The sequence below is a fragment of the Coccinella septempunctata genome, chromosome 4 (genome assembly GCF_907165205.1).
Source record: "Coccinella septempunctata chromosome 4, icCocSept1.1, whole genome shotgun sequence".
NCBI lineage: Eukaryota > Metazoa > Arthropoda > Insecta > Coleoptera > Coccinellidae > Coccinella > Coccinella septempunctata.
In genome coordinates, this window is record NC_058192.1 from 4,098,618 (window position 1) to 4,114,202 (window position 15,585).

Consider the following 15,585-nt stretch of genomic DNA (forward strand, 5'->3'; position numbering starts at 1 on the left):
TGATGTAATAATGAAAATAAACGAAAAAAGAGCTAACCTAGACAACGTGATTTCCACTGAAAACAGTTAAGAATGAATGAACTAAAGAAATCATTGCCTGCCTATAATATTGGAGTTGATTCAGCATGCATTCCTGCGAAATAGAATGAATAAACATTCAACAGTAAATATTTTAAGGCCAATACGTGGCACAAAATCGAAAGAGAACTTCCGTTCACGATCTAACCAATGGTCACGGTTACTACTGCACAGAGATAAAATCAGATTAATTTTGTACGTGTAAGCGAAGATTTACACACACACTCCTTTTGTGAGTGCAACCTCTGTGCGGTTAAGAGTTCAATCGCCTCTCTATGATCGGGCCTAAGCGCTGTGTTCTTCCCAACACACACACACGCGGTTGGTTTATCTACCAGGTGTTATTTGTTTGTATATTCCCCTTGGGTACAGGATTGATGAGGGTTTTCAGGAATCCAGCTTTTGTAACGTAAACCCAAGTTAAATACTACGAAAATTACACGCCGAACATGTTTATAGAATGTTGATTAAGTACACAGAACGGGATCAACGCTGGTGTAGATAACCTTTGTTAGTGTCGGATTGTTTATGGGGAAATTCTGATTTTCTAGCTAATCAAATTGGCGAGAGGAAACGCGCTGTTTATTTGGATTCTGCTGTGTTTACGACCAGGGGAAATAAAGATACTGGAGGGTTTTTCATCATCAGTGCCATTCAAGGCAGAAGGATTTCACAAAAGATATAGTACGAAAATGTGGGGTTATGACGCTTGTCAAAACATTTTTGGGTTTTAAATCAACGCTAAGTACGAATAAGTAGTTTAGATTCGGATGAAACATTTTATAAATTCTCTTACATTGAATATGTTCGCTATCTACCGTTTGACGTATTGTGGATTTTAGAATATCAGCATATAACTATTTAAATGAGCGGACCTGAATTCTAAATAGAACTTCCTGAAACCCTGTCTCTTTTTTCAATCACTTTCGGCATTTTCGTTATACCTAAAAATGGATATTAGTTCTGGCAACGGCGTTATGACATTAACGATTAACGAAGTGCCAACCTTACTCCGTTCTAGTTACAAACAGAGAAAATTATTTCATGGCCAACCGACTGCTGAAATAAATGTGAATGGAGTATACAATTTGTGGCGTTTTTCAGTTTTGTTGATGGGGTTAGAAATGTTGGACTCCCCTGACGATCCCCATAAAAACTTCAGGGAAAGGTAGATAATCTGAAATTTCGTGCTAAGCTCAGAAAGGTCCGGAAAATCCGACATCGTCAAGATTACGAAACTAACGACTGAACCGATTAAAAAGCAGTTAGGGACTTGATATGCAAACGACGTTTCGTTACGGAATACACAACTAACATTTCGAATGATATCTATTCGTGTATCACGAATTCACGAAGCATCGGACTATCCTATAACTGTTACATCCTTCTCGTTTTACAATACCAAGGGACCATACGAAACAGACGTACCGAGATTCAATTCCATTCTACATTCTACCCATCATAATGTCACTTGATCCAGTCCAGGTTGCTAATGCCACAGGATAGCAAGAAATGCCACGTCTGAATAATTCTCATATTTTGTGTGAATCATATTTCATCTTCGCTTATTTATTCAAAAGTTTGAACGTGAGCGTTAATGCTGTATCAACACGAAACGTCGACGGCGAGTCGAATCATTTTATTTATTCACTTCCTCGACGTCGAATAACGGCGCTAAGCGTCGTTTTCGTTTGCGGAACGCTCGGATGATCGTCTTAACCTGGTCTTGGCTGTTTTCCATTGCCGGTTGATTTTCCCCCCGTTCCGACAAACGGGGAGAGATGCCTGAGGTATTCCCGAATCTTAAACTTTGTTGCGAATCCGTAATTCTTCCTGCACGTGACTGTGAGGATTGTATACCTCGGGAAACAAGTAGAATAATCCTACATTCGGGAAATACAGAGAATTCATTTATACACTGCGCAAAAATATTAACGCACATTATGGAAATCTCAAATTTATTCTACAACTGAAGGTGTTCTCAATGATAATTATTTTTATCAGAATTATGCATGCATATGTTATCCACTTTCAACGGTTTTCTTCAATACAGATGTTTTTCCCAGCAGGAATAAAAAAAGATGATATTATCAGATTTTGAATGTATTGGCTCCATTCTAAAATTAGTTGTTCTCGATCAATTCTAGTGGTCAATAGTTTTTCATTCGTTTGATTTTCTACACTCGATCGCTATGCAACGCGAAACACGCAATTTGACGCAAGAGGAATGTGGACATACGCAAGAATTGCAGAAAGGTTTGGAGTTTCCTATACAAGTGTGTCCAGAATGTTGCAGCGATTCAGGAAAACAGGTATGAATGTCCGAAGACCAGGACAGGGTAAACCACGGGTAACAACTGCCATTCAAGAACGTTACTTGAGAGTTTCTTCGTTTAGACAACGGTTTGCAACCGCTCGCCTCCTTCAAATTCAGCTTGAGCAAACTTATGAGGTGCAAATTAGCACTCAGACAATAAGAAATCGCCTCAGAGAATATGATTTAAGGCCTCGTGTCGCGGCAAGAGGCCCAGCTCTTACCCCAGCCCATCGAAGGGCGCGTTTGGATTTTGCGAGAGAGCATATCCATTGGGAAGAGGCCGATTAGGAAAGAGTTCTCTTCACAGATGAGTCTAGATTCTGCCTCTACCATTGTGATCGACGTTCTCTTGTATACAGACGTCCACATGAAAGATATGCTCAGTGCAATTTCCTGAATACTACTGGTTTCGGGGGAGGATCGATTATGGTATGGGGTGGAATATCTTCGACTGCTCGCACTGACCTAGTGGTCGTTGATAATGGAGCTATGAATGCTGATAAGTATATAAGGAACATTCTTGAAGAGCATGTAATGCCATTTGCTCCATACATTGGTGAAAATTTCATTTTTATGGACGATAATGCCAGACCCCATCGTGCGCGCATCGTTCAGGAGTACCTTGAAGAGGTTGAAGTCTCTCGAATGGAATGGCCATCAAGAAGTCCAGATCTCCATTCGATTGAGCAGGTTTGGGACAACCTCAATAGAAGGCTGAGAAGTTCAGAAAATCATCCAACTACTTTTAACTTTCATTAAAATTGAGATTTTCAGAATGTGCGTTAATTTTTTTTGCGCAGTGTATTTCTCGCATAACGTCCCAACAAAATGTCCAACCATCAGAAACCCAAAAACTATCTGGGACTCCCTTCAAGATAAAAGTCTGTTGAACCCACCGATGAAAAAACTACAATCGATCGAATAAAACCGAAACAGTTAAACAGTACAAATATTTGATATCTGGGAGATAATAGTTTATTCACCTATATACTTATCGTGACCTTTGTTGTCCATACCTGATATGAATTAGCCACACATAAAGTATACGCTCCAGATGGCAACTTACGTGAAATGAGGTCGTTGCTCGATGAATATTTTCAAGAATGAGCCGGAAACTATGAATGAATGTTCCACATTGTATTGTGTAACTTTGGACAAATGATATTGAAATAAACTCGTGTTTCTGAAATATCCGATCGTCAATTCCTAGAACGGTTATTATGATATACAAAGCTTATGTGATTTCAACAGTGGTTTGCCTTTTTCTTTGTTGACACCTTCTCCATTCTTCCTTGTATCCTTATTCGGTCTCAACCTGAACACAGTTGAATTACTGGTAAGAGAATATATCTGCATATTTAAGAGAAAAACAAAGAGGAAAATATAATCGAATAGCTGGTTCCACTTAGCCGATAGTTCCAGTGATTGTTAGTTCCAATGAACGGTAGTTCTGACGACCAGTAGTTATAATTACCGGTAGTTGGAATGAATTGTACTTCGTGTAATCGTGCTTCGAATGGCGATTGAGTTGAACAATGCACAACTCAGACGAAAGATAATTTTGTTGGTGAAAATTATCAGAATAAAATCTGGCAGGCATTGTTTTGTATATTTTGTCGCCAACAGCCTAACAATTCTCTTCATTCCCATCTCGATTTCCATAGAGAAATCTTGGCAATCACGAAGCGAATCCAAAAATTGAATAGATGAATAGAATATCCACACAACGCTTCGCGCAAGGCAAGAGATGAAAGTATGTTACAATCCATTTTCCAATTTGAATGGCTAATCCGCTAAAGTGTTTTACCCGACTCCGCAAAAATAATGGCGCATACGGAGTAAAGGGAAGACTCGAAGGAACAGTTTTATCTTCAAAGGACCGTTATCCTCTCACAGAGTGATGAAATATGCGCCGGCAAAAACTCGGTATACGTATATGGGGCGCCCCTCTGGAAACAGTTTATTCAGCACCACTGTATATCCCACAGAAGGACCGTAAAAATATTTATAAAACATCGGAATACGAGGACCTCGGGGGGGAGGTTCTTTATATGAGGCTCGCTGAAAGGGTTCCTTCTTCCATCTGGAAACGATTCTTCTTAATATCTGCTACAGGGACCGCCCACGATTTTTTACGACCAGAAGCTACACGGCTGTTACGGGATTTTACGAGATTATTAGAAATTCAAATATTTTGGGGCTAGTATGTCGTGAATTAACGCGGCCCTGTAAAATTTTTACGCCCTGCGAAACGACCGTTTCTGATTGGGGATGGAGAAATTGGAGTGAAAAAGGATCTCAGTTTCTTTCATCTTTATAGGAGAGTATTCTTGTTAGCAGAGCATATCAAGGTTGATCTAACTAAATGCGTTCTCCTCTTTTTCATTATCAAACATCTGTCATGTTGCCATTATAACTATCTTTCGTTGACAATATATACATCATATCTTCTTATTAGCTACATTAGCTTATTAGCACTTACTTAAATGAAAATTTTTCTTCGAAGAAAGATATCTTCCAAAAAAGGCGTATAAGGAAAACTGGTGAAGAAAAAGAAGTACCTCACTTGAGAAGTGAATTCTACTGTTCAGTAGATTATACGAGAAAATATATAGAATACTTTTATTTCACAAAACAATCAAATATTCATTAGATAGCGTCAAACTTAGTTTCAAGAGTTGGGATCTTTGAATTTTTTGTATTTTTATGCAACAAATGGTCATAATGAAAAAATGGGAGACGTGGGTGATGTCTTGTGTTCGAAAAAGATTCATCAAATGAATGAAAAACTATAGTCCGAAATTCATTTCATTCGATGGAACCGTTTGTGAGATAGAACTGAAAATAAAAATTTTTCATGGTTTTTCAACAGCCTGTATCTTTTAAACCGAGCCGATTCGGGAAAAATGGTAAAGGAAAGAAGTGTTTCTTTTAACCTCAACAAACTGCTGTTGAAATATTTGTTCGAGTCAAAGACTCATCCTGTATACACAAGTCTAAGAATCGCCCTGTGAACTTCATTAGGGATTTTCACGAAATGCAGACCACTTGCAGGCCAATTTCTTCAATTACTGAGACATCAAATATCAAAATATATCCTTCGAAGTTTTGATAAGAAAAATCAAAGAAAAAGGACAGAACTAGAGCTGTGTTATGCTAGATTAGCTCAAGTGACGAAGGATCAATAAAACTCCTTTATGAGTCGCAAAAGAGACGCATAATCCATGATGATAATAATAATAACCCAGCCCGCCCGTATAATATGACCATTCATCATTTCCACATTAGAGAATTTGACTCTAAATTTCGCGGAAATTGAATTGGCCACCTTAGCAGGGGTGGATTTTCGCTTTTATGCAATAAAAACCGTGAAGCGAAGTGAGCAAGCGTATCCTTTCAGCCGACCTTATAGCAGTTTAAATTTATTAGACGGTAATTTATGGACCACTCCGAAAACAATAAATGCCGTGAGAGTGTTCGGCTACCAGAGATAATCCCGTGTTCCTGGGAACGTCCAGGTATAATTCCCGCCGAAAAAATACCCCTTTTTTGTGTGATTTACGGGGGACAAAGGACACGTCCGCGGCGCGCCCTCAAATGGACCGCTATTTTGGGCAATCCGGGACGAATCTGGGTGTTTAACGGGGTATAATTCGATGGAAGGGGAAATCCTGCAAATTTCACACATAACTTCGTCGATCGCGCTGTAATCACCCTTTAACCAAACCCTAAAATGGCCATTGTTCGGATAGATCAGTGCAGAACATCGAATCACGCAAAAAATTGAAGCAATTCAATGCGGTAGCCAGATTTTTTCACAATTATTGTCCTGAAACATCGTACCTCTGTTTTATAAAGATAAAACTGGTGCCATATCATGGCAGGTGGAAGCCTGGGTGGGCATATTAAATATCCAATAAACAGTTTGAACATAATAGTGGATGACATCAGATAAGGAAATATTAAATATGTACCTGCTTCACAAACTTCGAGGACAACAACATTTGAGAGACGAATAAAGACGAATGGTTTTCAAATTTATTCACTGCTCCTTGTTCACATCAATATAGGAAATATCCAGCGTTGTCGGATGAAAACGAGGCAGTAAACTGATTCGACAAATTGAGACGAACAAACGGATTAAAAAAAGGGACCATGATTATATCGTAACTCAGCAGCTTAATAAACGAGAATGCTCGTGTTTCTCAATGGGAAATACTGCTCAATTTAGGTTATCACAGCATATGCAAGTTTAAACTGAATAATTATGAGTTTCATTCATGATTCAAATGCACCGCGCAAACTATTCAAAATCATTCTTTTAAAATTTAAATCGGTTCGTTTCCAGTTTACGATTTGGCAACAGCGCCTACTAGAAAATAAAAAAAATAATAGTTTGTTTATAAAATAACAGCTGTTGATTTACAGCCATCATAAGGCGCGTACTCTCTGGCGACCCTCAACAGTAACCGGCCATAAAAAGCCCATAAAATATTAAGACCTTCCTCGTGCGTCGCAGGCACCCATCTCTGTCTATCTCATCAAGATAGTGTTTTTGTTGTCCTTCATTATCAACTCATATTTCGGTCGATGTTGCCAACTTGTGCAATAGAAACGAAACGCTTCTAATTTTAAATAACCATTTTACATTTTTTAATACTTGAAATAATTTTTTTTTGGGAGACGGTTGAAATGGTTATTTCAATATGTGACGTTTCGAAGATATTTCATAAAAAATACATCATTTTCGTCAGAAGGAGTATTCCCTATTGGCTAACAATTTTTCTCGTCATCTTGTTTTATCAAAACATCCAGTATACCCCACGGAAATAAATCAAGAAAATGATTTAATCGTTGGATATGTTGCATACCTAATGATGGAAATGATTGGCTAATTTCCCATATTATTGTACACGTGCTTGTTTTCATGTCATTTATTATTCAATCATGAATTTTGAGCCAGACATATTATTATCTCATTTTCGAATACTCAATGAGAAAATTCTAGTCGTAGATTCTCAGTGAATCGTTTAGATGCAGTTTCCATTTGTAGGTATTCAATAAATTCGAAACGATGTGAAATATTTCACTGAATGAATTGACAGGCAAGTTATGTATGAGAATTTTGAATGTCTTTGAAAGCACTTTTCAACGAAACGAATCCAGTGCACGACTAATTCACGCAGAAATATCCACACGACATTGAACTCCGACAAAAAAATTCGATGTCGATTTCACATCAACGAGATTTCTCTCCGCATTCACTGGATTCGTTTCAGAGCCAGACCTTGCACTTAACCGAGATTATTACCTATTATCCGAGTTATTTATAGAAAACCAACATCATTTCATCTACAATAAATCAAACCAGTTAGGAAAACTGAACAGAAATCCTATCTTCCCATTCCTGGTAGGTGTTACATCGACTTGTTTTCTATGGATTGGAATGGAGTAAGAAGATTAGGCGTCCTCGTCTTTGAAATTAATGAATTTATGTCACTGGGTGAGAAACGGACACGTGCCAAGTGAAAATGGTCAGATAAAACCCAACGCATGAAACGTTTCGTTAATCTATGAACACTTTGTATCATCTTGAAGATTTGTATGTTTTCTATGCTTCATTAGGGGCGTTACGTGATTGTTAATCAGCAAAGGAAGTAATGTGGAAAAAAGCAGAGAAATCCAGGAAGAAAAACGTAAGTTATCACCAACGAGAACAGAATACTTTAGTCGGCGTAAAACAGCCTGTACAGCTAGTGTCTTTTCCCAGTTATTTGTTACAGGTCGAGTGTCAGCCGTCCCGAAAAAACCTGAAAACTACAATAAATCCCTATATTGCGAATGCCAAGACCGAATTTACGACTTCGCTTATTCGTAACAAATCAGGAACCCGACTGCTACGAAATATTTCCCATATTAGTTTTTGCGATCATTTCTCACAGACCGACACACACGAAAGTTGAACCTAGTAGGTATATGGGTTTTACTCAACCCCGAAATCGGAGATGTGGATATACGATGAAGAGGAGCCAACCGAAGAGGGAAATCTACCCCCGTTCGGAAAGTTGGAGATGAAAAGGAAATATTGGGGAAAATACATCTCGCGAGACGTTCCCTGGGACGGAATGTACTCGGAATACAGAGTGGGTCCTTGTTATATCAGCAGACGAGGCCTTTTTGTTGAAATCAAAACTTCAATTGACTGGCAGTGGGGAAGAGGAGAGATTCCTGAATCCTTATCGTGAATGTTGCCGATTTTTCTATCCGATTGGAGCAGCTCATTTAAGATCATACGAGGATATATTGAAAAATTCTTAGCCTACTATAGAACCGAACAAAATTTCAATGTCAAAATATTTTATTACTCAACTTATTCTCCTCTTAATTAGATACATTTATTACAGCGAACCTGCAACGTCTCGAGACCTTTCAAAAAAAATGTTTCTTCTTGCTCTGCAAACCAGACCTCCACAGCTTTTATTACCTCCTCGTTGGAAGAAAATTTTCGACCTTTTAAACTTATTTCAGTTGAGGAAAGAGATGATAGTCGGATGGAGCCAAATCTGGTGAATATGGGGGGTGTTCTAGAAATTCAGACCCTAAATCATGAATTTTTTGCATGGAAACATGAGATTTGTGTGCAGGGGCGTTGTCCTGCAAAAACAAAACACCTTTGGATAGCTTTTCGCGTCCTTTCTCTTCAATTTTTTCCTGTAGATTAGTCAGTACTGTCGAATAGTAATCTCCGGTTATTGTTCTACCCTTATCCAAAAAATCAATCATGATTACTCCATGACAATCCCAAAAAACTGAAGCAAGAACTTTTCCAGCAGATTTTTGGACACGAAACTTCTTAGGTCTTGGAAAACCAGAGTGTCGCCATTCCATCGATTGTTGCTTTGTTTCTGGATCTTAGAAATGTACCCAAGTCTGATCCATAGTAACAATTCGGTTAAAGAAGTCTACATCGTTTTCAAATCGAGCACAGATCGAACGCGATGCTTCTACCCTTGCACGCTTTTGGTCAACATTCAAACATTTGGGGATCCATTTTGCAGCAATTTTTCTCATATCCAAATTGACGTGAACTATATGATGAACGCGTTCATATGAAATATTCAGTGCTTCAGATATCCGTTTTAGCCCAATTCGACGGTCTGATAAAATCATGTCATGAACTGCATCGATATTTTCGGGGACTGACACAGAAGCTGGCCTTCCGATCGGTTCAGTTTCAATGAAATATTTACCTCTTTTGAAGCTTGCAGTCCAATTTTTCACGGTCGCATACGAAGGACGTTGATCACCGAGGGTATTAAACATATCTTCGTAAATCTTTTAAATACAGGTACTTGATGATGGCTCGATACTCCAATTTTTCGTTCTTCAAGAACGTAAATATTACATTCCATCAATCCATCCGCTCTGTGAAGACATTTCGACGACAGAAATTAGTAGAAAGTAGTAATATCGTAAAAACAACGATCTGGACATTCCCAACGATAAAAATGTTCGCATAAATTAAAGCTAGATTTCGAGGACGAAAACCATCAAAAGACCAAACAGACGAGTAATTATTCAAATATTCTCGTATACTACGTTGTACGCAAACATCAAAAATGCTGGAAACTGTTGTAACATAAAAAACGTTATACGATTTTATCGGTAAAATTCGTGACAAAAATTAAGATCAGAAACTTGATAATGAAAGGAGTCCGGTGTATACATATATACAACGCAGACAGACCGACTCTCGTAATATATGCGAGTGAACCGCAAAAAGAATATATAATGACCCTCAGAACTAGAATTGCAGCCATATTTCATGATTTTATGTGGGTAAAATGATTCACATGATTACCGGCTCCGGGCGCAGCAATGCTTTAAATCAGGCTTGGTTGGAGTCCGGTACGAAGATCAAATGAGATTTGAATAACTTTCCAAAGCTTCGTATCGGCTGGAATAAAATCGTACAGATGATATTACCGTGAACAACGAATCTCAGCGAAATGCAGAGCATGATTAGTGTGCGTTTGGATTTTCGTGTTGATTTAATCCCAGATTTCATCTGGTTTATCATTTATTTTGATGAACCAGCACGAAATATACATTGTAACCGCCTCCAAAAGTTAACGGTTTCGAAGATAAAAATAAAATTTCTCCCAGTATTCTTCTCAGAAACTATTGTTTAATCGATCAAATAAGGGTAGATTATATTTTCACGAAAAGACCATGTTGAAAACTACTGACACGTAATTTTTCCAGAAGTTTCAATGTCCGTTATTTGGCTAGCCAACGAATCTTTGAATCAGACATCTGTTAATCTCAATACAGTGCATATTTTTAACAATTCGACCATAAAAGTTATCAGACATGAAATAAGTTCATTTCCTACGGTTTTGTGATGGAGCAAGAACAACAACGATTGCAAATCGCAGAGCAACATCCAGTGTAGAAAAAGAGGCAAACATCCCCCAAATACGCCATTCGTAAACCAAGATCTGGCAAGGGAGATATAATTCTGAACGCCAGAAACAATTAGGATGCAACCATCGCTGGCATTTTGTCAAATTTGGTGTTATGCAACCCGGATTAGGGAGGATGGAACGGTCGAACAATTTGTGGAACAACCAAACTGTTGAGCTTTTTTAAATCGACCGTGTAGAGTTCCGAAGTAAGGCGAATTTTCTTGCTTGACATCAGAATGGGATTTAATACTCTCGATGTTTGAAGGAAATCACACATACTGTATTAAATTTTTCAGAGGTTGTAAAATTATGATCCTTTCAAAAGATAGGCCATTATATCTTTTTGGTCCTTCAGCCTGGATTTTAGGGGAATTTCAAAGCAAAACCTGAAGAAGTACAAAGTCTCTCCACCTTTGATATAAACGATTCAGAAGAATCTCTCCACAATCAGAGGTCCGGTTCTAATTGTTTAAACCTTGAACCTGTTGGTCTCGGCAATTAGAGCGATTAAAAAACCGGAGGATTTATCAGAAATAGACGTACAATAATAACGAGCAAATTATCGACTGCTGCTCTGAAAATAAAATATCGTCTGGACTTGTTCTGCAGGATTTTCCTCGACGAGATGTTCGTCCTTCGTTATTGAGTTGTCGACAGGTATGAAACGAGATGCTGAAAAAAATCTTTCAGCGTGAGGATATATATGTAAGTGTCGAACAAGATGCGAACGTTGATAAGAAACACTTCATTACGTGCCACTTTTACAGGACGAGAATTATCCTCGTGCAAAGGTAGATGCACAACTTCAGAAGTAGTTTAGTTTCGGTTGGTCTTTTTGCTTCGTGTCGACTAGGAATGGTGTGAATAACTACTGAATGTGCGAAAATGTTTGAAGGAGATTACATGGCTTGCTTCATTAAGAGTTTTGATGAAATCCTTCGACATAAACTTAGGGAGAAGAAATTTGAAAGAAAATATTTCATTAGAGATTGAATTAATTTCGAATTTTTTAGTATATGTGAATTACTTTTCGGTATATAGACAATGATTATACACAATACTGGTACGACAACAATGTTGCATGTAAAGAAGTTAGATTTACATAAGACGATCTATCGTAAAATATGAATAAAACTGAAGAAGCGTTGATCAAATCCAACACATTTTTAATGTTTGTCTAGAAAGCGTATAGAATTATATAGCAAAAAATCAAAGAACATTTTTTTATTTCTCAATTACACAATTATTCCAATAAAGAGCAAAAATATATTGAAGATTCTCGAGAGGATCCTGTTGAAGTATCATTTCTTTGAGAATGCAAGAATTGCACAAAAGGATAACCAATATGCATATTATTCTCGATATTACAACCCATATACAAGCTAATTAAAAACAATAATCAGGTACTTTCGCATTTTCGAGGGTATTTTGATTCATTCCAAGAATTAATTATTAATTTATACGATTAGTTGATGAAAGATGGTTGAAATACCTTTTTTATTACTAAATTATAAACAAGCTATGAGTTGCAGACGTTCTAGACAAATACAAATCAAGTTGTTCATAAGAATCCAGAAATATTTTACAGGGTATTGAACCTGGGTTTACTTTTTTCGAAAAAATGCATGCCAAGACGAAAAATTATTGACATTTTTCAGTAGCTTCTACTTCCTTAGTGCCTGATGGAATACAGTTATCTAAACTATTCACTTTTTGTGTACAAGATGACTTGATACACAAACATATTCGGAGTTCAATACTCCAGATTTCCAAAATAAACATCGAGTGTTTTTATTCCACTCCTGTTGAATATAAATAATCCAATTGTTAGGCGTTGAATAATCGATTCATTTAAGGATTCGTTTCGACTGATTTCTTCGAAATTGATATCGCATCCAATTAAAAATTTATGTGGTTTGAAAAATTGTTCTGTCGAAGGCAACGAACATTGGGAATGAAAGATTTACGGTAAAAATGATTATTGTCTGATGTCATACGAATCTATTGTCCTTCAAGGAGTTGGTAAACACATCGATTTGCAGTCATTTTTTATGTTTGCCAGAAGTAACCTTTACACGAATCATTGTTGCGAAATCCACCGAGTAAAATGTGTTTAATATCCCGTAAACTGATGGCTAAAAATAGGTTTACTACCGCTCGAAATTCAGATGAGGGAAAATACTTGATAGTTGCAACTTACATCGAGTTGGCTTGGGGCAAAATCCATCTCGGTGGGGGTATCCATAATGGCAAAAAAATTGTAAAACTAAAACGACGTAAACAAATCACAGATCGGAACGAAAATGGCAAACTTCATCGAAGAGAACGTGTCACTATTCTAGCAGCAGGATCAGCGATCTTGGCATGTTGATCGTCCGAAACAATCTCGCAGGAGTGGAGCGTCACGCTACGAACCTCAACACGTATCGCACGACTGTTCGATGTGGACTGATGATCGGACTCCGCGCTATACTCGTGTAGCCGGACTATCCGTCTGGCGCTGGCCGGTAAGACGCGCTAGGAGCGAGGGTACTAGACGCGCGTATTCTTCCGTTTTAGCGACGGCCAAAACCACCCTAGCGCCGTCGCCGGAGGCAGCCGAGCGGGGTTGCCGGTTCTCGAGGGTGGTTCCTGGTTCCCTTATAATTTATTCTACTGGATATTCGAGATCGAGGCTGTGGAAGCGAGCGGTTTCTCGCAAAAAAGTTAGCATTATTTTCGGGCATACAGGGTGTGCAAAATCCGTTGTCCACTGATGGGATCTCGAGAACCATAGCAGATAGAAGAAAATAGATGACACATTCTCGAGCTCTTTTTTCGTAATTAATCCAAATCTGAAAACAGAATCGGCCTATCATTTTTAGATTTCGAGTTATGTGCAAAAATTGAGATTTTGAGGATTTCGAAAAGTTCTCATAACTTTTTTGTTTTTTAAGTTACAGATTTGAAACTTGAACCTTCTTAGGCACTTTCATACGTAGCATCTACTGATGAAAGTTTTTTTTCCAATTCAAAAATAACAAATTCAATAAAGTTTGCATTTGAAAAAATGAAAGTTCACTCGATGATTCGAAATGAAAAAATATTTTGAGCTCGTCAGTGGATTCTACGTGAAAAAGTGCCTGTAGAAGGTTCAAGTTTCAGATTTGTAACTTCAAAGACAAAAAAGTTATGAGAACTCAACAAATAAATTAAATCCTCACTTCTGAATATTTGACCATTTTGGAAAATAGAAGCATTTTTTATGTTTTCTCGTACAACGAGCCGTTTTTGAATAACTTGATATCAAAAAATAAAATAAAATACATGTGTAAAATTCGAAAAATTGGGAAATTTGGCTGAATATTCTGTGTTCAAAAGATTCACAGATGTGTATCGTCAAAAATTAAACTTGTTATTCTGGAGAAAATTTTGTGGGGGTGGCATAGCCCATTTTGAAAACTCAAAAAGGAAAATTGTGAAGGAAAAAAGTGTTTCTTCTGACCTCAAGAATCTACTGTTAAAATATAAGTACAAGTCAAAGTTTCACCCTGTACATATACGGTGTCAACTGCAGCAAGAATGCAGGTGATGATTTCTTGTGCGAAAATCCTAATATTTCCTGAAGAAACATGTGTCAAAATTAGGTACTGTACTTAAGTTTTACGGCCTATTTCATAATTGAATCTTGAGTCCCTTCAATTTAAAAACTTCCTTCAACCCTACTAAAAATGATAGTAAAAGAAGCTTTAAGCTTAAACTGACTTTAAATTTGATTATAAAAGTGGACGTTAGTTGATGAAAGTGACAGACCAAGTGTCATTGAAATTTTTAATATGTTTATAATCGTTCTTTATTCCAGAAAAAAAATGTCAATATTAGTAGAGTAGTAGAGTAGCTAGACTATCAAAATTTTACAGAAATGTTTGAAAGAGTTTCCTGGGATCGGTAACAGTAAGTTAAAACACCAGAATATCCTCTTTTGACAAACCCTCCATGGTGTTTTGCTCCAAAATTGCGTCTCGCGAGAAGTTTAAAGGGCTGGTGACCCCTAAAAACATCCCTTGAACAAATAGTAGGCGTATGACCTAATTTTTGTTCAGAGTAATAAAAAACTGTTAGATTAGAGAAAATTCTATGTCCTTTTCAATTCTATCAACCTAAATTTCCATTTTTGGAGTGAATATTTGACGCTCCTTTTTTTTTAAACAAAGAATCATCTCCTGCATTCTCGACGTCGTATATTGCACGATTTTATTCCATTCTGAAAATCGACATGGACGTAACTAACGTAATCTGTCAAAATTTCAGGGATTTTCAAGCAAATAGCCAGACAACCCTCCGATTCATTCTGGTTCGGATTACTCACAAGATGAGCTATGACTGAAGCGCGTATCTCGTTAGGTTTTTGCCATTGGAAGCAGGTAGCGTTGCAACGGATGCTGGTCTTTGATCTATACCTGGGACGCATTGAATGATTATTTTCATCGAGCTACGACTCGGCAGAGCTTTCATTGAAATTGGGCCGAGTAAAAAACCAACAATGTCCAACCGTATCTCCGGGAACGGAAATTTCAATTTATTATGACGGAATATTGGTCGAGCGTTTAGAGGGGTCAAAAGAAGTCAAAACGACACTTCCTCCCTATTCAAGGAAGTACGATTCAGAAAGATTTTCGGTGAGAAAGATTTTCGGTGGGAAAGACCAGGAAACAAATAAATAATTTGCTCCCTCATTTCATT

At 37.6% G+C, this 15,585-nt stretch overlaps 1 protein-coding gene across 1 annotated transcript in view; it reads right to left on the bottom strand.

Moving 5' to 3' along the window:
* The window catches only part of LOC123311193 (leucine-rich repeat-containing G-protein coupled receptor 4-like), a 74,829-nt gene extending 61,478 nt beyond the window's left edge, over positions 1 to 13,351 (bottom strand). Inside the window, exon 1 of the mRNA XM_044895015.1 lies at positions 13,064 to 13,351. Within this exon, the coding sequence (XP_044750950.1) occupies positions 13,064 to 13,108 (45 nt within the window). The 5' untranslated portion in view covers positions 13,109 to 13,351. The remainder of the gene's footprint in view (positions 1 to 13,063) is intronic.
* Positions 13,352 to 15,585: the final 2,234 nt, after the last annotated feature.